Genomic DNA, 25,798 nt, shown 5'->3' on the forward strand with positions numbered 1-25,798 from the left:
TGGTTTTAACTCCCACAGCTTTGATTGAGAGACAAAGTGAGATAAAGGCTGGCTTTACCCACTCCCTCCCATTGCACACATTTTCCTAATAACATTCCTGAGAATGGGACTGACAGCAGTTTGGAACATGCACTCAAATGGATGAACTGACTCAGAGACTGACTCACAGCAGCTAATGTCCAGACGGTCCCTTGCTTCTCGCCAGAATCCGAGATCTTCAGTTGTTACATTACAGAGCTCAATGACTAAAGCCTCCCACACCCCACACCCCCCACCCCCTCTCCCACCCGCTTCCTCCCCCAACCCCCCACCCCCCACACACAACACGGCCCGTGCCTCCAAGGCCCTGCTCCCTGCTTTAATTAACAGCAGGCAGTTGCTGTACACGTAGCAGTCAGAAAGGGGATTGTTCTTTGGCACAAAGTGAAGCTGCTGTTGCCAACCATCAAACACCGGGACAAATTGCTGTTACATCTGGCAAGACACCAGCGTGGAATTCCATCCCACTGAAAGCAGGAGTGGCTGTGAGACGCAAAAACTGTTAATGTTTCATGTCCTGAGCTTCTGTTGTACTAGAAACAGGGTGAGTTTCTCATAAAGCTCTGATATACCCCACACCCCTCACTGTCACACTCTGATATACCCCACACCTCTCACTGTAACACTCTGATATACCCCACACCCCTCACTGTCACACTCTGATATACCCCACACCTCTCACTGTAACACTCTGATATACCCCACACCCCTCACTGTAACACTCTGATATACCCCACACCTCTCACTGTAACACTCTGATATACCCCACACCCCTCACTGTCACACTCTGATATATCCCACACCCCTCACTGTAACACTCTGATATACCCCACACCCCTCACTGTCACACTCTGATATATCCCACACCCCTCACTGTAACACTCTGATATACCCCACACCTCTCACTGTAACACTCTGATATACCCCACACCCCTCACTGTAACACTCTGATATACCCCACACCCCTCACTGTCACACTCTGATATACCCCACACCCCTCACTGTAACACTCTGATATACCCCACACCTCTCACTGTAACACTCTGATATACCCCACACCCCTCACTGTCACACTCTGATATATCCCACACCCCTCACTGTAACACTCTGATATACCCCACACCTCTCACTGTAACACTCTGATATACCCCACACCCCTCACTGTAACACTCTGATATACCCCACACCCCTCACTGTCACACTCTGATATACCCCACACCTCTCACTGTAACACTCTGATATACCCCACACCCCTCACTGTCACACTCTGATATACCCCACACCTCTCACTGTAACACTCTGATATACCCCACACCCCTCACTGTAACACTCTGATATACCCCACACCTCTCACTGTAACACTCTGATATACCCCACACCCCTCACTGTAACACTCTGATATACCCCACACCCCTCACTGTAACACTCTGATATATCCCACACCCCTCACTGTAACACTCTGATATACCCCACACCCCTCACTGTAACACTCTGATATACCCCACACCTCTCACCCTCACTGTAACACTCTGATATACCCCACACCCCTCACTGTAACACTCTGATATATCCCACACCCCTCACTGTAACACTCTGATATACCCCACACCTCTCACTGTAACACTCTGATATACCCCACACCCCTCACTGTAACACTCTGATATATCCCACACCCCTCACTGTAACACTCTGATATATCCCACACCCCTCACTGTAACACTCTGATATACCCCACACCTCTCACTGTAACACTCTGATATACCCCACACCCCTCACTGTAACACTCTGATATACCCCACACCCCTCACTGTAACACTCTGATATATCCCACACCCCTCACTGTAACACGCCGATATACCCCACACCCCTCACTGTAACACTCTGATATATCCCACACCCCTCACTGTAACACTCTGATATACCCCACACCCCTCACTGTAACACTCTGATATATCCCACACCCCTCACTGTAACACTGTGATATATCCCACACCCCTCACTGTAACACTCTGATATACCCCACACCCCTCACTGTAACACTCTGATATACCCCACACCCCTCACTGTAACACTCTGATATATCCCACACCCCTCACTGTAACACTCTGATACACCCCACACCCCTCACTGTAACACTCTGATATACCCCACACCCCTCACTGTAACACTCTGATATATCCCACACCCCTCACTGTAACACTCTGATATACCCCACACCCCTCACTGTTACACTCTGATATACCCCACACCCCTCACTGTAACACTCTGATATATCCCACACCCCTCACTGTAACACTCTGATATACCCCACACCCCTCACTGTAACACTCTGATATATCCCACACCCCTCACTGTAACACTCTGATATACCCCACACCCCTCACTGTAACATTCTGATATATCCCACACCCCTCACTGTAACACTCTGATATATCCCACACTCCTCACTGTAACACACTGATATACCCCACACCCCTCACTGTAACACACTGATATACCCCACACCCCTCACTGTAACACACTGATATATCCCACACTCCTCACTGTAACACACTGATATACCCCACACCCCTCACTGTAACACTCTGATATACCCCACACCCCTCACCGTAACACTCTGATATACCCCACACCCCTCACCGTAACACTCTGATATATCCCACACCCCTCACTGTAACACTCTGATATACCCCACACCTCTCACTGTAACACTCTGATATACCCCACACCCCTCACTGTAACACTCTGATATACCCCACACCCCTCACTGTAACACTCTGATGTACCCCACACCCCTCACTGTAACACTCTGATATACCCCACACCCCTCACTGTAACACTCTGATATACCCCACACCCCTCACTGTAACACTCTGATATACCCCACACCCCTCACTGTAACACACTGATATACCCCACACCCCTCACTGTAACACTCTGATATACCCCACACCCCTCACTGTAACACTCTGATATACCCCACACCCCTCACTGTAACACTCTGATATACCCCACACCCCTCACTGTAACACTCTGATGTACCCCACACCCCTCACTGTAACACTCTGATATACCCCACACCCCTCACTGTAACACTCTGATATACCCCACACCCCTCACTGTAACACTCTGATATACCCCACACCCCTCACTGTAACACACTGATATACCCCACACCCCTCACTGTAACTCTGATATATCCCCCACCCCTCACTGTTACACTCTGATATACCCCACACCCCTCACTGTAACACTCTGATATATCCCACACCCCTCACTGTAACACTCTGATATACCCCACACCTCTCACTGTAACACTCTGATATACCCCACACCCCTCACTGTAACACTCTGATATACCCCACACTCATTCTGTAATATCGAAGTGAGTGCTGCGGCAGAGCGCGGAGCAGTGGGATTAGTTTGTATTTGTTCTGGTGAAAACAGACACGATGGGCCATATAGCCACTTTCCATATTGTTTGATGTAATGCTTCGTTACCTCTGCACTTATTCTGTGGGTTGAGGAGTAGGATTGGAATGTGAGAATGTAGTTCAGTTGCCCTGACAAGCTCAGTAAAACAGCTATCACAGACCCTCCCTTTTGGACTTTCCTCCCCCTCCCCCTCCCCCTCCCCCTGCCTCTGGTCAAAATTTGGTTGATCTCCCACTTTTTGCCATTTCGAATACAAGTTCACCGCCCTGGATCGTTCATTGTATTCCTCCCTCTCCTGAGCTGAGTGGCTCCAGCCAGGGCTGCGGCTGCGGCTGCGGGAGGACCGAGCGGCCGCCCTACAGGCGGCGCTGGTTTGGGAGGCTGGGTCCGCCAGTCGAAAGTGCTGTTATTAATATTAAACTGTGCTGTCTGTGACGAGCTGCCTGGTGCTTTAAATATAAAGAATTATTTTATTGAGAAAGCTGCTGGGTTCTACCCCCGGGAAGAGTATTGTTGTTGTTGGTGATGAATGTGCGGCCGCTGGCCACACGCGTTCTCTCTCTCTCGCTGTCATGGCGGCGGCAGCGGAGGCTTCGGCTTTCCTCACCCTCAACCCGGCCTCAGGCTCGGCGTTGCCCCGCCACAAGCAGCGCCGCACGCGGCTCAACAAGAACAAGAAGAAGAACTGGAGCAAACACAGCGACGTAACTGAGGTGGAGGCGTTTCTGGAGGATGTGCGGCTGCAGGAGCGGACGGTCGGGTCAGTGCGGGATGGGGGAGAGGGAGACTCCCCTCAGCACAGAAACTCCCCCCCCTCTTCTCCCCCCCTCTCTCCCATCTCCCCCCCCCCCCCGTCCATCTCCCCCCCCGTCCCCCATCCATCTCCCCCCCCATGTCCCCCATCCATCTCCCCCCCCGTCCCCCATCCATCTCCCCCCCCGTCCCCCATCCATCTCCCCCCCCGTCCCCCATCCATCTCCCCCCCCGTCCCCCATCCATCTCCCCCCCCGTCCCCCATCCATCTCCCCCCCCGTCCCCCATCCATCTCCCCCCCGTCCCCCATCCATCTCCCCCCCCGTCCCCCATCCATCTCCCCCCCCCCATCCATCTCCCCCCCCCCCGTCCCCCATCCATCTCTCTCCCCCCCCCCCCGTCCCCCATCCATCTCTCTCCCCCCCCCCCCCGTCCCCCATCCATCTCCCCCCCCCGTCCCCCATCCATCTCCCCCCCCCGTCCCCCATCCATCTCCCCCCCCCGTCCCCCATCCATCTCCCCCCCCCCCCCGTCCCCCATCCATCTCCCCCCCCGTCCCCCATCCATCTCCCCCCCCGTCCCCCATCCATCTCCCCCCCCGTCCCCCATCCATCTCCCCCCCCCCATCCATCTCCCCCCCCCCCCCCGTCCCCCATCCATCTCTCTCCCCCCCCCCGTCCCCCATCCATCTCTCTCCCCCCCCCCCGTCCCCCATCCATCTCCCCCACCCCCGTCCCCCATCCATCTCCCCCCCCCGTCCCCCATTCATCTCCCCCCCCCCCCCGTCCCCCGTCCCCCATCCATCTCCCCCCCCGTCCCCCATCCATCTCCCCGTCCCCCATCCATCTCCCCCCCCCCCCCGTCCCCCATCCATCTCCCCCCCCCCCCGTCCCCCATCCATCTCCCCCCCCCCCCGTCCCCCATCCATCTCCCCCCCCCCCCGTCCCCCATCCATCTCCCCCCCCCCCGTCCCCCATCCATCTCCCCCCCCCCCCCGTCCCCCATCCATCTCCCCCCCCCCCGTCCCCCATCCATCTCCCCCCCCCCCCGTCCCCCATCCATCTCCCCCCCCCCCGTCCCCCATCCATCTCCCCCCCCCCCCCGTCCCCCATCCATCTCCCCCCCCGTCCCCCATCCATCTCCCCCCCCGTCCCCCATCCATCTCCCCCCCCGTCCCCCATCCATCTCCCCCCCCCGTCCCCCATCCATCTCCCCCCCCCGTCCCCCATCCATCTCCCCCCCCCGTCCCCCATCCATCTCCCCCCCCCGTCCCCCATCCATCTCCCCCCCCGTCCCCCATCCATCTCCCCCCCCGTCCCCCATCCATCTCCCCCCCGTCCCCCATCCATCTCCCCCCCCGTCCCCCATCCATCTCCCCCCCCATCCCCCATCCATCTCCCCCCCCCCCCCCGTCCCCCATCCATCTCCCCCCCCCGGTCCCCCATCCATCTCCCCCCCCCCGTCCCCCATCCATCTCCCCCCCCCCCGTCCCCCATCCATCTCCCCCCCCCCGTCCCCCATCCATCTCCCCCCCCCCGTCCCCCATCCATCTCCCCCCCCCATCCCCCATCCATCTCCCCCCCCGTCCCCCATCCATCTCCCCCCCCCGTCCCCCATCCATCTCCCCCCCCATCCATCTCCCTCATATCCCCCGTCTCCCATCCATCTCCCTCATATCCCCCCTCCCCCATCCATCTCCCTCATATCCCCCCTCCCCCATCCATCTCCCTCATATCCCCCCTCCCCCATCCATCTCCCTCATATCCCCCCTCCCCCATCTCCCCCCCCCCCCCCCCTATCCCCTCCCCCCTCCGTCTCTGTGTAACACTGGGGTACAGGTCTGTCCCTGTAAAACACACTGGGGTACAGTACTGGTCGGTACAGCCAATTACTAAATATATTGACTGTGATGCATAAGTTGAAGTTATTCTATTAAAGCTGGGAACTGGCATTCTTTGGGTGGAATGAGGAGGACTTGACTGTGGCGTTCTGTGAGGTATGACTTGAGTCCATTGTTGGGATTGTGGCCCTCAGCAAATGGTTGGTAACACTGCAGGAGGATAGTTAAATGGAGAATTTTTTGGCTCTAGGGTGTTAAATGTTTCTGTGCTGGTCTAAATGTGAATTGTCTCATAAATCTGTTCTTATTTTCAGTGGTCTTGTGTGTGAAAAGACCGACGACAGCCTGTTCTTCGTTGACACAGGAGACGAAAAGAAAGGTGAGAAACTGTTCTGTCTGATGGAAGTTTCCCAGATATCTTCACGGATTCTCACAGCTGCGATTACATAGACTCATTACCATTGACTCTGTGGCTCAGTGGGAGGCATTCTTGCCTCCTGAGTCCGAAGATGGTGGGTTTAAGTCCCACTCCAGACACTTGAGCACATAATCTAGGCTGGTATTCCTGGTGCAGGACTGAGGAAGAGCTGCACCGTCAGAAAATGCTGTTAAAACAAACTCTATCTGCCCTCTCAGATTGATATAAAAAATCCTGCAGTTAGTATTTGAGGAAGAGCAGGGGAACTCTTCCCAGTGTCCTGGGCCAGTGTTCATCCCTCAACCAGCATCACTAAATCAAATGGTGTGCTCATTATCACGTTGCTGTTTGTGGGATCTTGCTGTGTGTAAATTAGCTGCCGTGTTTCCTGCACTTCAAAAGTACTTAATTGGCTGTGAAGTGCTTTGGGATGTCCTGAGGTTGTGAAAGGCACTATAGAAATGCAATTCTTTGGGGTGGGATTTGAACCCACAACTTTTTGGCAAAGTGGGAGTGCTACCTACAGGATCCTAGGACTCAGTTTATGAATGAGTTGTGAAGGCAAAGCGAATTCCAAAAGCTTTTTTAATCATCAGTGTAAGGTGCCAGGGAAAGTCAATCAGATGGAATAGTGTAATGTTTATGCTACTGGACTTGGAATCTAGACAATTTAACCTCAAACTCCATCATGGCAGTTCAAGAATTTGAATTCAGTTTTCCAAAAGCTGGTATCAATAGATGTGACCATGAAGTTATTGGGATTATTGTACGAACCTAAAATGGAACCTCCTGTTCTTACAAAGTCTGGCCTATTTGTAACTCCAGCCCCTCTTGAATGTTAACTACCCTCTGAAGTGGCCTAGTGAGCTACTCAGTTGTATCAAATCACCGCCACCTTCTCAGGGCATCTGGGTAAATGACAGCTTTGCTTCTTTATCCTGAAAATGACGAAAACTAGAAAATGCAGGAAATACATCAGGGAGTGTGTCCCTTCTCCAGATTTTTAAATTCTTTCCTGGTGAATGGAGATAATTTTTTTTTTCCGTAGATCTGATCCAAAATAAAGGAAAATTGAAGCCTCTGCGAATCGACCTAATTCTACAGTCAGACTCCAAGGTGGCAGCTCCCAAAGAGTGAGTGTCTGACAGCATTTGTATTGGATTTCACTTTGTGAATAACTGAGAGATTTTCTTTATTGCAGATATGATATAAAAAACCCTCACAGAGCTGGAGGTTTTCAATATATATATGTTTGTATATAACTCTGGGGTATAGTAGTGGTGGGTACAGGTCTGACCCTAAATAACATTGGGGTACAATAGTGGTGGGGACAGGTCTGTCACTGTATAAAACTAGGGTACATACTGGTGGGTGCAGGTCTGTCACTGTATAACACTGAGAAACACTACTGGGAGGGGGGGGTTCAGGTCTGTCACTGTATAACACTGAGGTATAGTACTTGTGGGTACAGGTCTGTCACTGTATAACACTAGTACAGTACCAGTGGGGAGAGGTCTGTCACTATATAACACGGTTACAGAACTGGTGGGGAGAGGTCTGTCACTGTATAACACTGGGGTACAGTACTGGTAGACACAGGTCTGTCACTGTGTAACACTGGGGTACAGTACTGGGAAGTTCAGGTTTGTCCCTGTATAACACTGGAGTACAGTACTGGTGGGGACAAGTCTGTCCCTAAGTAACATTGGGGTACAATGGTGGTGGGGACAGGTCTGTCACTGTATAACACTGGGGTACAGTACTGGTGGGTACAGGTCTGTCACTGTATAACACTGGGGTACAGTACTGGTGGGTACAGGTCTGTCACTGTATAACACGGGTACAGTACTGGTGGGGACAAGTCTGTCACTGATTAACGCTGGGGTACAGTGCTGATGGGGACAGGTCTGTCACTGTATAACACGGGTACAGTACTGGTGGGGACAAGTCTGTCACTGATTAACGCTGGGGTACAGTGCTGATGGGGACAGGTCTGTCACTGTATAACACTGGGTACGGTACTGGTGGGGACAGGTCTGTCACTTCATAACACGTGGGTACAGTACTGGTGGGTACAGGTCTGTCACTGTATAACACGGGTACAGTACTGGTGGGGACAAGTCTGTCACTGATTAACGCTGGGGTACAGTGCTGATGGGGGCAGGTCTGTCACTGTATAACACTGGGTACGGTACTGGTGGGGACAGGTCTGTCACTTCATAACACGTGGGTACAGTGCTGATGGGGACAGGTCTGTCACTGTATAACACGGGTACAGTACTGGTGGGGACAAGTCTGTCACTGATTAACGCTGGGGTACAGTGCTGATGGGGACAGGTCTGTCACTGTATAACACTGGGTACGGTACTGGTGGGGACAGGTCTGTCACTTCATAACACGTGGGTACAGTACTGGTGGGTACAGGTCTGTCACTGTATAACACGGGTACAGTACTGGTGGGGACAAGTCTGTCACTGATTAACGCTGGGGTACAGTGCTGATGGGGGCAGGTCTGTCACTGTATAACACTGGGTACGGTACTGGTGGGGACAGGTCTGTCACTTCATAACACGTGGGTACAGTACTGGTGGGGACAAGTCTGTCACTGTATAACTGGGCTACGGTACTGGTAACTGGAGCAATATCTGTGGTGGCTTTTGAGCATCCCTAAGGAAGGGTTATATATAATCTTTTTCTGTGGACTGTTGGTATCTGTGGGTTATGTACATTTAGTGCTAACAGAGGTTGTACCAGTACTTAAAAGTTTAGAAACAGGAAAAGTAATGACCTAGCACACATCCCTGTTTTTCTCAGCTAATTACTGGGCTTCTACACCATTTGAACGTATATGAATAGAATTAGCAGCTTTGGAGAGATGGAATGGGAAGGTGCCCTGTGCCAAATTTTTTTTAGGCCTGAGGGTGTGTTTGTACATTCTAATTGAACAGTTGAACCTGTGGACCATTTACTGTCCTGAGAATTTATCAGGAACTGGGAGGTGCTTTTCACCTCTGACCCCTCACTTTAAATCCAAATCAGAAAGCTGGGATAAACGACTTTTCCAACTTGTTACTTTTGCAAGGATCAAGATTTTTTTTTGGAAACTAGTATTTTATCATAATCTTCTACCTAGATTTCTTTTAAAAGTAAGAGATTTTTTTTTTAATAACTCTATTTTCTCCAGTATTTTAGCACATCAAATTCCCAACAGCCGGAAGCTGAGAAGGAAAGCAGAAAGGGAGAAGCGTTTCGGAATTGTCCCCCGGAAACAGCGGCTGCTCTACGCTAGGCTTCAGAAACCCGTGGTGAAGACCAAACCCATTCCTAACAACAATCCCGACAGAGACTTCTACAATCTGTGGTCAAACACAAGTAAGATTGGAGCCCAGCGTCTTTATACCATGCACCTGGACTGTGCTTCGCCTCGAATGCCTGTGTTGCAATTTCCCTCTTATCATCGGGAGGTGCGGCCTCGCAACGGGGTCAGTTCCACCCACACAGGCCACTGATACTTTCGCCAAATGGACTCTCTTCAGGTGCGAGCTCGGCAGGGAATGTTGGCAAGCTGTTTTCCAATGGGGGGGGAACTGTCCCAACCTAATCCCAATGCTGCCCTGGTTTTCTAGAATGAGATCAGGAAACGGAAAATGTGGAAAACACTCCAGGTCAGGCAACACTTGCAGAGAGAGAAACCGTGTTCATGTTTCAGGTCAATGAACTTTCATCAGAGCTGAAAAGAATCGGGTCATTGACCTGAAACATTAACTGTGTTTCTGTCACCACAGTTATTGCTTGTCCTGCTAAGTGTTTCCAGTATTTTTTTTTTTATTCTTTCATGTGATGTGAGTGTTGCTGGCTAGGCCACCATTTGTTGCCCATCCTTAATTGCCTTTGAGAAGGTGTTGGTGAGCTGCCTTCTTGAACCACTGCGGTCTTTATGGTGTTGGCTTACCCACAGTGCTGTTAGGAAGGGAGTTCCAGGATTTTGACCCAGTGACAGTGAAGGAACGGCGATATAGTTCCAAGTCAGGATGGTGTGTGACTTGGGGAACTTGCAGGTGGTGGGGTTCCCATGCTTCTGCTGCCCTTGTCCTTCTAGGTGGTAGAGGCCATGGGTTTGGAAGGTGCTGTTGAAGAAGCTTTGGCGAATTGCTGCAGAGCATCTTGTATGTGGTACACACTGCTGCCACTGTGCGCGGTGGTAGATGGTGTGCCAATCATGCGGGCTGTTTTGTCCTGGATGGTGTTGAGTTTCTTGAGTGTTGTTGGAGCCTCACTCATCCAGACAAGTGGAGAGTATTCCATCACACTCCTGACGTGCATTGTAGATGTTGGATAGGCTTTGGGGAGTCAGGAGGTGCGTTGCTCGCTGCAGAATTCCCAGCCTCTGATCTGCTCTTGTAGTCACAATACTTATATGGCTGGTCCAGTTCAGTTTCTGGTTAATGGTAATCCCCAGGATGTTGATGGTGGGGGAATTCAGCGATGGTAATACCATTGAATGTCAAGGGGAGGTGGTTAGATTCTCTCTGATTGGAGATCATCAGTGCCTGACACTTGTGTGGCACAAATGCTACTTGCTGCTTATCAGCCCAAGCCTGAATGTTGCCCAGGTCTTGCTGCTTGTGGACAGTATCTGAGGAGTTTTATTTCAGATTTCCAGTATCTTTAGTATTTTGCTGTAAAGGCCTGCTCAGGTTGCGAAAAAGAACACGACCCAAACCTGACCGATCCAAAGCAGACCCGAGCCTGACCCCGGCCCGTGTCCCTCCAATTTTGCCCCGCACCCGACCCGAGCTTGACCCCGACTCAACCAACCCGACCATCCCTTTACTTACCTTCAGACTTGGAACCTCCAGGAAGCTGCAGCGCATGCGTGAGACATCACTTGCTCACTGCGCAGACTCAGTTTCGTCCCTGACTCCCAGCTCAGGTAAGTTTTTTTATTTTTAATACTTACTGGCAGAACACTTACCGTGTGTGTCCGGCCCCACACAGACCTGACCCGGTCCGACCTGAACCCAAAAGCCGGACTCAGAAGCGGGGCTCGACCCGACCCGAACCCGACACATGTCGTCGGGTCCTGTCGGGTTCGGGTCAGGCAGCAGGCCTTTATTTTGCTCTTGGCAGAAAGAGATTGGGCACAGATTTCTTTTCCAGTTGCCCAGCCCAGAAACCTCTAGGGTTCACTGCAGCATTCCTTGTTGCTCCTCTGGTTGCTGAGAAATCAGACCAAAGTGCTTACAGTCAGTGTGGCTCACATTCGCACTGATGATTGTCCTTGCTCAGTGACCTTTGGAATACCAAGTGAGGGATGTATAGTGGGAATTGCAATGTTATCAGGAAGCTGTTTAAGCTTCACTCTATATTATGCACATTCTCTACTCATCCATGTTTGTCTGTCGTTGCTGAACCTTTTAGTGCTGATCAGCTGTTTCTTTTGAGGTCCCCTAGACAAGGAGCTAGAAGGCAAAGACACATGGTTCCTGGAACAGACCAAGAAGAAAAGGATTAAGGTTAGTGTCTGAGAGTTGCAAACCTGCTGTAATTAGGTAAGGTTTTTCAGCAGTGACTGAGTGAGGTATACCTACAGTGATAGGAGTAAGTCAGCACAGCAACACATCATTCACTCCCTCTATCACTGCAGGATTGAGACACTACGTGAACAGAAGGAGGCCATTTAGCACCTTTTCCTCCTTTCAGTTAGATCATGGCTGATCTGTTCCCTCACCTCCAATTGTCCGCCTTTGACCTTGTCTATGTGCACTTGCTGCTGTGTAACAGAATAGCGCCTGCACACTTTTATTGCTGCATACATTGCTGCACAGAGAGGCACTTCTGCTGGGACAGTTTTCTGCAGGACTGCAATCGTGGAACCATCTGAGAAGCTGTTTTTGTTCAGAAAGGTTCCTGTTGTCACAGTGGCAGCCTCTGTGTGTCTGCAAAAATAGAGACAGAAACTCGTGGTTCTGTTTGGAGTTGTGGCACAGTGTCCCCGGGGGTTGGGATTGAGAGGAGAAAACAAATCAGTAAGGAGCTGCCTCTCTTTCTGAGACTATCACATCTTCAGCTGCCTGGGCCCTAAGCTCTCTAGCCTCTCCACCTGTCCTCCATTAAGGCCCTCCTTAAAATATGTCCGTTTAACCAATCTTCCCATCACATGTCCTACTATCTCCTTATATGTCTCGGTGTCGAATTATGTCTGATAAAGCTCCGTGAACTGTTTTGGGACATTTCGCTATGTTAAAGGTGTTATATAAAGGCAAGTTGTTGTTAGAGACTTTAAACTAAGAATATTGCACATGCAATGTCTTAGGACAACAATTAGAGTGCAGTGGCTTGGTGCAGTTTCAATATTAAACAAGCTGGTGCCCACACAGTGAGCAAGGGGGAGATTTCTTCAGCTTTAGTAAAATATGAAATGTGCTTTCAATTTCGTTACGACTCCCCCACAAAGGAAACCGATTTTTTTTTTTGTACTTAGGGATGAAGGGTGCTGTTACCTTCAAACTGTGTTTATTTTAAATAGCGCCCACAGAAGCTGAACCAAAAACCATCCCAGGTATCGGCGATAGAAGTGATTGCACCGGGCGGCTCGTATAATCCCACGTTTGAATCTCATCAGGTACGTGGCTTATTCCAACATTTATTTCCTTCCTGGTTGCAAATGTATCGTCTCAGATGGCGACAGAATTACAACTGCACAAAGCTAGAAATAGAAAACAGAGGTTGCTGGAAACAAATCTTAGAGCACAGAGGAGGCCATTCAGCCCTTCGTATCTGTGCCAGCTCTTTCAAACAAACTTTGTCAGACTGTATATTTGTAGCAGTTAGAGTCATAGATTGCTGCTTCATGCCTCATATATCTCAATGAGAAGAGGCTTCTCGGTCAGTTTAAGGGCTTAGGAGTTTAATTAAAGTAAAGGTGGGGCTTTTATTATAAAGGATCCTCCTGGTGAAAGATGATTATTGCTTTAACACTTCGGATAAATATACTTTTATCAGATGTAAATACATTCGCATAATTTTCACTTGAGAACTAAATTTACTGGTTTTACAGCCAATGAGAGTGATTTGCTATTGAATTATTGTTGCACATTTATATATTTGTAAAACTTGTCACCACAGGCCCTGCTACGTGAAGCTCATGAAGTTGAAGTTAAGAAGCTAAGAACTGAGGAGAAGATTAATCGACAAGTGGCCTTTCCATCCCCAGATGAGCTCCCAACAGAGGTAGGAGTTTTTTTCTACCTTCTCCTTTCCGGGACACGGTTCCACGGGAATTTGAAAAACTAGTTCAGATGAGTTCCTGCTTTTTTTCTTCTTTTATTCCTCACCAAAATCTGTTGTGGTTCTGGCTGGTTGTTGGTGACTCAGTGCTGGTGCAGGAATCTGGTCCAATTCTGACTGGCTGCTCCTCTTGTGCTTGCAGGAAACGGTATTCCAGGAACTGTGCCAAGGTCTATTGGTGGATTCGGATGGTGAAGAGCAAGGAGAACGTCCCAAACCTGACGTGGAGGCTGAAGGCGGACCAGTGTGGAATGCCGTTAGTTGCGAGAAGAAAACTGAAAAGGAACGGAAAAAAGAAAAAAGAATCAAAAAACTGGTGGGTGTGGAACATAGAAACAGGAGGAGTTAATTCAACCCCTCGAGCCTGTTCCACCATTCAATGAGATCATGGCTGATCTGTGTCTTAACTCAATCCACCTGCCTTGATTCAGTAACCCTTAATACCTTTACATTAATCTCAGCTTTGAAAGTTTCAACTGACTCCCAGCCTTAACAGCTTTTTGTGGGAGAGAGGTTCCAGAAATGCTTCCTGACATCACCCCTGAATGGCCTAGCTCGAATTTTAAGGTTATGCTCCCTGTTTCTGGGCTACCTGTCCCTCCCCCCTCCCCCCCCCCCCCCCACCCGAGGAAATAGTTACTCTCTCTCTCTCTCTATATCAAATCCTTTTTAATTATCCTAAAAAGAAAAATCTGTCTGCATTTAAGGTAAGGGGCAGGAGGTTTAGAGGGGATTTGAGGTAAAAAGAAATTCACTCAGAGGGTGGTTGGAATCTGGAACGCACCACCTGAAGAGGTGGTAGAGGCAGGAACCCTCGCAACATCTAAAAAGTATTTAGATGAGCACTTGAAACGCCATAGAATACTAGGCTACAGGCCAAGTGCTGGAAAATGGGATTAGAATAGTTAGGTGCTTGATGGCCGGCACAGACACGATGGGCTAAAGGGCCTGTTTCTGTGCTGTATAACTCTATGACTCTATCCTTTGAGCAGCCATCAGAGAACATCTTTTACTGACATGGATAAGCATGGTAAAGATAAGTGTAGCGTAGAGCGCTCTCTCTTTGCCCGTTCAATGTGCCACACTTATAACCTCAGAAGACTCCAGCCTGCTGCTGCAGTCTGACATTTCCAGGTTCTACTCCGCAGCCTCTGGGAAATGCTGCTAGCTGGATGCTGATATGCCACCATTAACTCTGACCCAACAATGTTAATATAGGGGCAATGTTTTAACTGCTTCTTCACCCCTTTTTACTCATCTCTCTCCCCCTTCCCCAAATTAATACTCTTTCATTATATATCATTATAATTTTATATAAATTGCCATTTTCGAGAAGTGATGTGCATACAGCATGTAACTGGAGGACCTGCAATCGGTGAAGATCTGAAAGTTTTCTTTTACTTATGTTTGGTGCCCGAAATGTAAAATGTTTCCCAGCGCTAACATGCCTCATCTTGGTTAGGGCAAAATGCATTAAAAAAAAAGCGTATTATTTTCCTGCCTGATGATGAGAGACATCCTTGCGCAGAAAGAATTCCTGGGATCGTCTGTCTGGGAATGTGAGGATAATATAGAGATTCCTAGGCTCTGCCAAGTGGGCTGGCATGGGAACTGAAGGCAGAGGAAATAATCGGATTTAGTTTAATGTCGTAATGAGCGTTGGGCAGCACTTTAGTTTTCTTTTTATTCTTTCATGTGATGTGGGCATGGCTGGCAAGGCCAGCATTGTTGTCCATCCTTAATTGCCCTTGACAACTAAGTGGCTTGTTAGACCATTTCAGAGGGCAGTTAAAAGGCAACCACATTGCTGTGGGTCTGGAGTCACATGTAGGCCAGACCAGGTAAGGACAGCAGATTTCCTTCCCTAAAGGACATTCGTGAACCAGATGGGTTTTTATGCCAATTGATAGTCTCAGTAATGGTGCCATGAAACTAACTTTCAATTCCAAGTTTTTTAAATTAATTAATTGAATTTAAATTCCACCAGCTGCTGTGGTGGGATTTGAACCTGTGAGCCAGGTCATTAGCCTGGGTCTCTGGATTACTAATGAAAACAGAGGGTGCTAGAATTAGTCAGCAGGTCTGGCAGCATCTGTGGAGAAACACAGGTAACGTTTCAGGTCTGTGAATTTTGAGAGAAGGGTGGGAGTGAGCTTATGTGTTTAATGCTGTCTCATTCGGATGTGCTGTAAGGAATCTTGGAGATTAGATGCATTGTCTAGGAGAACGAGCAAGGGGAGATGGATGAGAATGGAGAGGATATTGTACCATCGTTGAAAGACCATCAAATACTTTGGTTAGCCTTAGAGGTGGTGCTAGTAACTGCTTTCAGATTTACACTGCCAATGTTGTGTACCTGTCCATGCTGTGTGAGGCTGATTCTCTCAAAGTGCCTTCCGTACCTTTAGGAGCACAGACTAAAGGAGCAAAAGGAGGCTCGGCAGAAACAGCAGGATCTGTTCCGACTTCGATCCATCAAGGGTGAAGTGAAGGAGCTGGAGCTTAAGCTGGCAGAGAAGAAAGTCAAGCGTGCAGAGAAGCGGAAAGCAGAGGCCAACAAGCCTCGACGCCTGGGCCGGTTAAAGTAAGCGTTCTCAAAATGTTGTTTGGGGTGGAAAGGAATCTGGTTATCGCCTGCCTCACAGGCTGCTGGTGGGCGTGCGGATGGGCTGGGTGGAGCAAACTGCAACTATTCTGCCTGTTCCGCGGAATACACTCACACTGACCACTCTGTCCAGCTCCAGTGTCGCTTGGGCTGCTAACTTGCTTTGGAAACCAGACATGAAACTTAGTTCTCTTTTTGGACAGCACTTTAGGAAAACAGTCATTGATGTCTGTGTTGGTAATTCACTCTGTGCCGGTGGATGTGCTGGCGGGAGGGGACCATATGATGCATTGGCTTTGGGTGGGGGTGGTCATATAATGTGCCTGCTGGGGGAGAGGGTGTTGCGTTCTAGCGGGAAGGGTCACATGGCCATGAGCTAGAAACTATTGCGGGAAAATAGATGCCATGTAATAAATGGAGCTATTCTTGTTTGAATGAAAAGCGTAACACTGATTTAGAGAGAGCAGGGGAAATTTGACTCCGTGCCCAGTCCTGTCCCCTGTCTGATTTTGTACTGCTTCAGATGGGCATGACAGCCTGGGTCAGTAAGGCTCAGTGTTAGATGCTGTTACCCCCAGCTGATTCAGGGAAGAGGCGACTGGTGCAGAGGTCGATCCCGTAGCATTTCAACAGTTTTGAAGGTATATTAAACTAACCTAGAAAATAGAGTTTTATCTTGAGATGAATCCGGGTGCAGGTTCACTCTGGCAGCTGTTAGATTGTGCGAAGCAGTATTTTTAAATGTCTGTGTGCTGTTGGTGGAGGATTGTGCTGACTGAGTGTGTTTGTTTCCCTTGTTAGATATGAAGACCCTGACCTCGAAGTAAAGCTGAGTGATGAACTTGCTGGTACACTGCGGGCTCTAAAGGTTGGTGTTGCTGCGATGTTTATTTTAATCTGTCTGGAAGTTGGTGATTTGCACCCCCATAAATTCCCTCCCTCCCTCCTCTCCGCCCTCTCTCCCCCTTTGCTTTCTTTCCTTCCTCTGTGCTCTTTTTCCTGTAGGTGGTGATTATGAACCTCTCTGGGCTACAGGCTGAACGTGACAAGTTAGGGAACCGGAGGGGAAGGTTGAGATCTGTCTGGCCAGCCCCAATGTCTGCAGATTCCCTACACATTACTCTACCACTCTCGTAATCTCAGTTTTTTTCTGTGCCAAGTACCTATGCATTTCCCTCCAGAATCTGCCTCCTCCTGAAAGCTGCAGTATATTTCAAGCTACAGATTAACCTTGTCCACCCTGCCCAGTGACGAGAGCCATCCTTGCGCACAAAGTATTCCTGTTCATGGATGGGAATGTGAAGATAGCTCAGGGTTTCCCAGGCACTGCCGAGTGGGCTTTGCACTGGGAGCTGAGGGCAGAGGTGATTATCCGTAACTTTCTCTTCCATTAGCCACTCTCAACCTTCTGATCTGCACAAATTTAGAGAACATTGGCCCAGCTTTCAAGCTGAGTTCAGCATAGTCATTACATTTCGGTCTATGCGAAGCCAGGTATATCACATGCCATGAACATAGTGTTTCAGATTCTCTATCCGTTGTCTTACTAGTCTTTTAATCCTCCCTGCTGCCACAAGTAAGTGTTTTGCTTTGCGTACCTGATGCTGTCTGATGGAAGTTGGACAGGGAGTCCCTGGGAGTGGGTCAGCGTTTGGCGGAGAGATTTGCTGAGAGTGATGTATTTTGGGAGGGTTTGTGGGGAGTGTGATGGTATTTTGGGAGGGTTTGTGGGGAGTGTGATGGTATTTTGGGAGGGTTTGTGGGGAATGTGATGGTATTTTGGGAGGGTTTGTGGGGAATGTGATGGTATTTTGGGAGGGTTTGTGGGGAGTGTGATGGTATTTTGGGAGGGTTTGTGGGGAGTGTGATGGTATTTTGGGAGGGTTTGTAGGGAGTGTGATGGTATTTTGGGAGGGTTTGTGGGGAGTGTGATGGTATTTTGGGAGGGTTTGTGGGGAGTGTGTTGGTATTTTGGGAGGGTTTGTGGGGAGTGTGATGGTATTTTGGAAATTTATGGGAGTGTGTTGGTATTTTGGGAGGGGTTTGTGGGGAGTGTGTTGGTATCTTGAGGGCGGTTGCTGGGAGTATGTTGGTATTTCAGCAGGTTTGCTGGGAGTATGTTGGTATTTCAGCGGGTTTGCTGGGAGTCTGTTGGTATTTCAGCGGGTTTGCTGGGAGTCTGTTGGTATTTCAGCGGGTTTGCTGGGGGTCTGTTGGTATTTCAGCGGGTTTGCTGGGGGTCTGTTGGTATTTCAGCGGGTTTGCTGGGAGTATGTTGGTATTTCAGCGGGTTTGCTGGGAGTCTGTTGGTATTTCAGCGGGTTTGCTGGGAGTCTGTTGGTATTTCAGCGGGTTTGCTGGGAGTCTGTTGGTATTTCAGCGGGTTTGCTGGGAGTCTGTTGGTATTTCAGCGGGTTTGCTGGGAGTCTGTTGGTATTTCCGCGGGTTTGCTGGGAGTCTGTTGGTATTTCAGCGGGTTTGCTGGGAGTCTGTTGGTATTTCAGCGGGTTTGCTGGGCGTCTGTTGGTAATTCAGCGGGTTTGCTGGGAGTCTGTTGGTAATTCAGCGGGTTTGCTGGGAGTCTGTTGGTATTTCAGCGGGTTTGCTGGGAGTCTGTTGGTATTCCTTGAGGATCTCAGAGGTTTGCTGTATCTGCTGGGATCCTAGAAGCATCAGCAAGGGGATCGACCCAAAGCAAAGCTTGGAAGCTAAGAGCTGAGGTGATTTAAGTAGATGTGCAGCCAGGCTTTTCACACACGTTACTTGGACTCGACGCTAGGGAGCTGTCTCCCTGGGTGCTAACTGTCTCTTCCTTTTCCCAAAATGGCAGATTCTGACCAGAGCAAGATCACTGTCATTGCCACCAAAAGATTGTTTATCTAAACTGGCTGTAATTTTGAAATTGGAGTGGGGTTTAATGAGTTTTGACTGCTAAAGGTCGTCGGATTAATATTCATAACTTGTGTTAACAGTGGTGGTCGTGCCCCTGTGCCCGTGGTTTCTTTGTAACATCTTATGTAATTTTTGTTTTGCTCTGCTCAGCCTGAGGGCAGTATCCTCGCTGACCGATTTAAGAGCTTACAGAAGAGAAACCTGATCGAACCAAGACTGAGAGCGAAGTAAGTGGATGTGACTCGTGTAAAATTGTTGTTTTTTTTTTAAAAAGCTGCATGTTGTTAGGCAGGACAGAACCGCCCAGCCCTGGTCCCCGTCTGTCCACGTTTAACACATCTTGGGTGGAGCAGTAATGGGGCTTTTACCAATTAGACTTGGTGCCTTGGGCTCGGCAATAGAGTAAAATTAACCAGCACCTGATTGCTGTCCAGTGATTTCCATTGGAAAATGCCCGTTTCTGTGAGGAAAAGATGGAATTAATTCTAGCAGTGATGCCTTCTGTTGTTAAATAGCTTGCTAACGTTCATTGCCTGGACCCTTGTATGTAGAAAGAACTTGCATTCATATAATGCCTTTCACAGGTTCAGGATGTCCCAATGCACTGTGCAGCCAATGAAATGCTTTTGAAGTGTAGTCACTATTGTATTGTAGGAAACGTGGCAGCAAATTTACACGCAGTAAGATCCCACAAACAGCAGTGATAAATGACCAGATGATCTTTTTGTGTGATGATGGATAAAAATGGGCCAGGACACTGGGGAGAAAGCCCCTGCTCCTCTTCGAATAGTACCATGGGATCTTTTATGTCTATCTGAGAGGACAGACGGGGCCTTGGTTTTGCGAGAAGATTCTGTGTGGTTTTTTTTTAGTAAATAGTTTTGGCAATAGTCTCAGTTCATTGTTTTCCTTTCTTAGGTTCAAGAGGAAGCACAAGCTAAAATACGTTGAGAAGAGAGCATTCAGAGAAATAACGTAAGTCTCCAACCTCTACTCTCAGGCCAGCTTCCAAGCTAGTTATTTACTAATCCCGCAGTGTCTAACTGAGGCTGCTGTCAAATTTCTGTATCCCAAGATATGAAGTCTCATGCTATTGCACTGTATGAGATTTTAAAGACTAGCATTGGCCTGAGTTCACTTTACTGATGGCCTTGTCACATCCAGGTCTACAAAATTCCCACTGATCCACAACAGTCTGCCTAGCTCTATGTCAGACTCAGGACGTGACTGTAACCACAGACCTTGTCAAACATTACTCATTTATACAGTTATGTGTTCCTGTTGGGCCCTGTGCTGAAACAAACCTGAATGTTTGTCCACATCTGGTTATTGTATGTCTCTGAGTTAGCTGCTGCACACTTACGCCAGGTAAAATTGCTTGTGTCCAGCAAACTGTTCTTGGCCAGTTCCTGTACATTACAACATCCAGACGCCCAGGCTAATGCCCTGGGGACACGGGTTCAAACCCCACCATGGCAGCTGGTGGAATTTAAATTCAATTAATTAAAAAATCTGGAATTGGAAGTTAGTCTCAGTAATGGTACCATGAAACCATTGTCGATTGTTGTAAAAACTTATTTGGTTCACTAATTTCCTTTAGGGAAGGAAATCTGCTGTCCTTACCTGGTCTGGCCTACATGTGACTCCAGACCCACAGCAATGTGGTTGACTCTTAACTGCCCTCTGAAATGGCCTAGCAAGTCACTCTGTTGTCAAGGGCAATTAGGGATGGGCAACAAATGCTGGCCTTGCCAGCGACGCCCACATCCCATGAAAGAAATAAAACACGGCTAAAAGGCTTTGTGAATATCACATATTGTTTGTGGCTCCACAAAACTCACCTTTTTGGCAATTCAGTGCCCACACCTGTCTTGGGCTCTCTCTTCTTGTTTCTGGAATGTTTTCTATGAAAGGAGCTATGTAAATATCATACTGAGTATGTACTCTATCTCCTTACCCTGTGACATGGCACCAGTCTGCACTGATTAGATTGCGAGGTGAGAAATACTGAAGTACACACTGGTTCAGGCTGCACTCACTCTGTCACATTAATCTGTCCGTGAGCCTTGGCATGTACGGAATCTCACCACTTTGCAAAAGAAAAAACAAGACTTGCATTTATATAGCACCTTTCATGACTGCAGGTCATCCCAAAGCACTTTACAGCCAATTAAGTACCTTTTGAAATGCAGTCACTGTTGTAATGTAGCAGCCAATTTGCGCACAGCAAGCTCCCACAAACAGCAATGTGATCATGACAAGATAATCTGTTTTAGTGCTGTTGATTGAGGGATAAATATTAGCGCCAGACATCGGGGAGAACTCCCCTGCACTTTGAAATGGTGCTAAGGAATCTTTTATGTCCATCTTGGAAAGCAGCCGGGGCCTCGGTTTAATGCCTCATCCGGAAAATGGCATTTCGGACAGTGTAGGACTCCATCAGTGCTGCACTGCGAGGGTCAGCCTAGATTTTATGCTCAAATCGCTGGAGTGGGACTTGAACCCACAACCATGTGACTTAGGCAAGTGTGACACCCACTGAGCCACAGCTGACTCAGACATCACAGATCGTTGCACTCACTGAGGCAGCACTGCACATGAATAATATTGAGCTCTCTCCTTGGCTGATGTTTACAGATATCAAACTCCCCGTGGGCATGTCTCACACCAGTTTAGTAGCAAAGCTACAGCTCCAAATGAGCTGCGTTGAGCCTCTCCCAAACTTCACAAATCTTTTGTCGAAGTGTGTGGTAAAACTGATTTTTGTAGAACTTTGAATTTTCCAGCTAAATGTGCAGTGTTGGTCTGTACTGATTTATTGTTTCAAAATCTGTTGTAATCAATCATTTTTAAAACTCAATCCTGCGAGGCGTCTAGAGGTGAAGAGCAGGGTCTGGGAGTAACGTCATTAAAAATACTGCACTGTAAACGTGGAACAGCTGTTCAGGCTTCTGTTGCAGACCCTCCAGTTTGTTGATAACAGTTTTATCCAAACTTTTGGCTTTTGTTTTATTTGATTATAAATCTGCCCTCTTCAGTTTCTGTACTGAAAGCAGGGGGATGTGAGCTGCCCTCCTTCCTTGCTGGCTCTTAGTTATGTACACCAAAAGTCCTGCAGCAACGTGGCAAAACCAATTCGTTCCCTCAGCAAGGTCCCAACATCTGGAAGAAATTAGGATCATTTCTTTCCACTCGCTCCATAAATTCTGGAAATAACTATTTCACTGGTAGGAGGTTCTTTTCACATCCCAGCCTCCTCTCTGTGTTTCCGATTCGAACCTCCCACCCACAACACCCCTTATCCTTTTGTGATCTTTCCCCTTGCTTTCAGCTTCTTTCCTCCTTCCCCCCCCCCCCCCCCCCCGTCATTTATTTACTATTACGTAATGCTACTTTGAATGAACCTCTTGTTTTCCCCCTACCTTTCAGATCTCACTCCCTGCTCTCATTGAGTCCAAACAGGATCTTCAATACATTCAGGACCTCAAGTGCAAAACATTTCACAGTGTTTCCTCCCTCTTAGAATCTAGCCCTTATAAACCCTGCATGGTCCCTCTGAACCACCGCTGCTTTGTTTACCTTGCAATCTCTCCCATTCTCATCAATCTTGCTGTTCTGGTCCTTTGCCAAAGGGTCTTAAGTTAAATAAATTGGGAGGGTATTTGGCTGAATTTGCAGATCTGTATGTGATTCCAGTACTTGCCATGAGGTGGCAGTGTGATGTTGGGCACCTGAACTGCACTGGAAATAGTCACAAACCTGGAATTTATCTGAAATTGGAACACGGCCTGTTTTGGATTTGTGTTTGAAGTTAGGAAGGTTTGCACTTCTTTACATTTAAATAAATTTCAGTGCTGCTTAACATGGGTTTCTGCAACAAGACTACAGAGCTTCCAGCTTAAGCTACAGACTCAAAGGGATCCCATTTATTTATCTGATGTGTTGAGGGAAAGTTTGAGATTGAAGACTTGTCCAAATGCCAGTGCTAGTCTCTGCTAATTGGTACTGTCATGTTAACTGCCCTCTTTGGAGGGCAGGATCTGTCCGAGGAGTGAAAGCACCTTGAGTATTGTCACTAGGTCTTTGAGCACATCGGTTTGAATGCTTCAGGATAACCTGCCGTTTAGCTCACACATTTTTATATGTGATGCACTGCTTCCACCATGCTCCTAAATCATCTTTTCAAGTTTATCCCCTTTGCTGCCATCAGTACTGCATTGTACAATGATGCACCCACACCGTAATCCCCATACAGCATCATAACTCTCTTTAAAAACCCTGTTACTCCTGTCCTGCCATAATTTTCTTGGGTGTTTCCCAGATTTTGATATTAAAATACCTTTTTAAAACTTTATTTTTCAGGTTGTAGCCTCTGTGCTTGGAAGAAGAGGAGAATCTCATGGCTGAAATTGATGTTTAAAATATTTTTCTTGGTGTACCAATAAAATGTCTGAAGCATTTAATGTACAGATGGCGTTTTTGATAACTCGCTGTTTCTGTAATCATCTTTGGCTGGTTCATGAAGGTTCTTTGTTTTCTGTTAGGGTGTGTGTAAAACACAAACTGCAGTCTCAGAAAATTTATCCTATGGGATTGTTTGTCAAACCCATCCATCCATCCAAACTTTTACGACGTATCTCCAGTTTTGTAATGAAGGTGCTGAATGCAGACTCTACAGACACCCCTCACCCGCTGGGACCTTGATCAGTGGGAGCACAGCAAGGCCCCACAGACAGCAATGTGATAATGATCAGTTAATTTTTCTTTTTGTGATGTTAATTGAGGGATAAATATTGGCCCGGGACACCAGGGAAAACTCCCCTGCTCTTCTGAGAGATCTTTTACATCCACCTGAACAAAGTGCTGGAAATACTCAGCATGGGTCTGACAGTGTCTGTGGAGAGAGAAACAGAGTTAACGTTTCAGGTCTGTGACCTTTCATTTCCCCCACCACCCTCCAGGGGGACTATTATGTTGTTTCCATAAAACCAGTTCCAGCGATAGATCCTTGCTCTGTCTGTGGCTAACCCTTGCAGATTGAGCAAAAGTTAGTCCTGGTGCAGCGGATTTCTGAGATCCTGTTCCTTACTGCTTCCAGCCTGTTGTGAGGTCATTCAGAGTCGTGTTTGAATGGCAGACCCTCGCCTGATGGTTACTAGAATAAAGATCAGAAGCTGGGCTGTGTAACCACCAGTTGCAGGCTCCAGTCCTAAAATCCAGACCATATCGGTCCTCTCATTACATTTAACTAGCACCTTAGTCTCGAGTAGTATAAAAATCAGTGAATTACTTTGCAAATGTAGTAACAATTTACAGAAATGCAACAGCCCTCAAACACTAGTGAGGCAAATGATTAATCTCAGTGTTGTTTTTGGTGTCGTATTTGACCCTGAGATGATCTGACTGTATCCGTGCCATTGCTAAGACCGCCCACTTGCACCTCCAGAACATCACCCAATTCCACCCCTCCCTCAGCTCATTTGCTGCTGAAATCCTCATCTTTGTTACCTCCAAACTTGATTATTCCAATGTACGCCTGGCTGGCCTCCCACGTTCGACCCTCCGCAGGGCAAGAATTATAGCTGGGGGAAAGGAAATTATGATGCGATTAGGCAAGATTTGGGATGCGTAGGATGGGGAAGGAAACTGCAGGGGATGGGCACAATCGAAATGTGGAGCTTATTCAAGGAGCAGCTACTGCGTGTCCTTGATAAGTATGTACCTGTCAGGCAGGGAGGAAGTTGTCGAGCGAGGGAGCCGTGGTTTACTAAAGAAGTTGAAGCGCCTGTCAAGAGGAAGAAGAAGGCTTATGTTAGGATGAGACGTGAAGGCTCAGTTAGGGCACTTGAGAGTTACAAGCTAGCCAGGAAGGATCTAAAGGGAGAGCTAAGAAGAGCAAGGAGAGGACACGAGAAGTCATTGGCGGATAGGATCAAGGAAAACCCTAAGGCTTTCTATAGGTATATCAGGAATAAAAGAATGACTAGAGTTAGATTAGGGCCAATCAAGGATAGTAGTGGGAAGTTGTGTGTGGAATCAGAGGAGATAGGGGAAGCGTTAAATGAATATTTTTCGTCAGTATTTACAGTAGACAAAGAAAATGTTGTCGAGGAGAATACTGAGATTCAGACTACTAGGCTAGATGGGATTGAGGTTCACAAGGAGGAGGTGTTAGCAATTTTGGAAAGTGTGAAAATAGATAAGTCCCCTGGGCCAGATGGGATTTATCCTAGGATTCTCTGGGAAGCTAGGGAGGAGATTGCAGAGCCTTTGTCCTTGATCTTTATGTCGTCATTGTCGACAGGAATAGTGCCGGAAGACTGGAGGATAGCAAATGTTGTCCCCTTGTTCAAGAAGGGGAGTAGAGACAGCCCTGGTAATTATAGACCTGTGAGCCTTACTTCGGTTGTGGGTAAAATGTTGGAAAAGGTTATAAGAGACAGGATTTATAATCATCTTGAAAAGAATAAGTTCATTAGCGATAGTCAGCACGGTTTTGTGAAGGGTAAGTCGTGCCTCACAAACC

General features: G+C 48.2%; 2 protein-coding genes across 2 annotated transcripts in view; one reads left to right on the forward strand and one right to left on the reverse strand.

Moving 5' to 3' along the window:
- The first annotated feature begins 4,013 nt into the window (after positions 1-4,013).
- nop53 (NOP53 ribosome biogenesis factor) lies at positions 4,014-23,739 on the forward strand. Its single transcript, XM_068018832.1, has 13 exons — positions 4,014-4,234; positions 6,382-6,446; positions 7,534-7,618; positions 9,670-9,857; positions 11,931-12,001; positions 13,015-13,110; positions 13,614-13,718; positions 13,918-14,091; positions 16,184-16,359; positions 17,182-17,248; positions 19,423-19,499; positions 20,191-20,247; positions 23,635-23,739. Exons 1-13 carry the CDS (start codon positions 4,047-4,049, stop codon positions 23,639-23,641), a joined length of 1,356 nt encoding a protein of 451 aa, XP_067874933.1. The 5' UTR covers positions 4,014-4,046; the 3' UTR covers positions 23,642-23,739.
- LOC137352984 (hypoxia-inducible factor 1-alpha-like) overlaps positions 23,732-25,798 on the reverse strand; it is a 50,806-nt gene continuing 48,739 nt past the window's right edge. The window contains exon 14 of the mRNA XM_068018830.1: positions 23,732-24,166. Coding sequence (XP_067874931.1) covers positions 24,114-24,166 — 53 coding nt within the window. The 3' untranslated portion in view covers positions 23,732-24,113. The remainder of the gene's footprint in view (positions 24,167-25,798) is intronic.

Source organism: Heterodontus francisci, chromosome 40, assembly GCF_036365525.1.
Source record: "Heterodontus francisci isolate sHetFra1 chromosome 40, sHetFra1.hap1, whole genome shotgun sequence".
Classification (NCBI taxonomy): domain Eukaryota; kingdom Metazoa; phylum Chordata; class Chondrichthyes; order Heterodontiformes; family Heterodontidae; genus Heterodontus; species Heterodontus francisci.

Excerpts from the sequence above, each read along its gene's own strand:
- nop53 (XM_068018832.1), top strand. The coding sequence starts at position 4,047 with ATGGCGGCGGCAGCGGAGGCTTCGGCTTTCCTCACCCTCAACCCGGCC. Across the intron at positions 13,111-13,613 it reads CCACGTTTGAATCTCATCAG|GCCCTGCTACGTGAAGCTCA; the intron begins GTACGTGGCTTA and ends TTGTCACCACAG. Across the intron at positions 14,092-16,183 it reads AAAAAAGAATCAAAAAACTG|GAGCACAGACTAAAGGAGCA; the intron begins GTGGGTGTGGAA and ends CCGTACCTTTAG.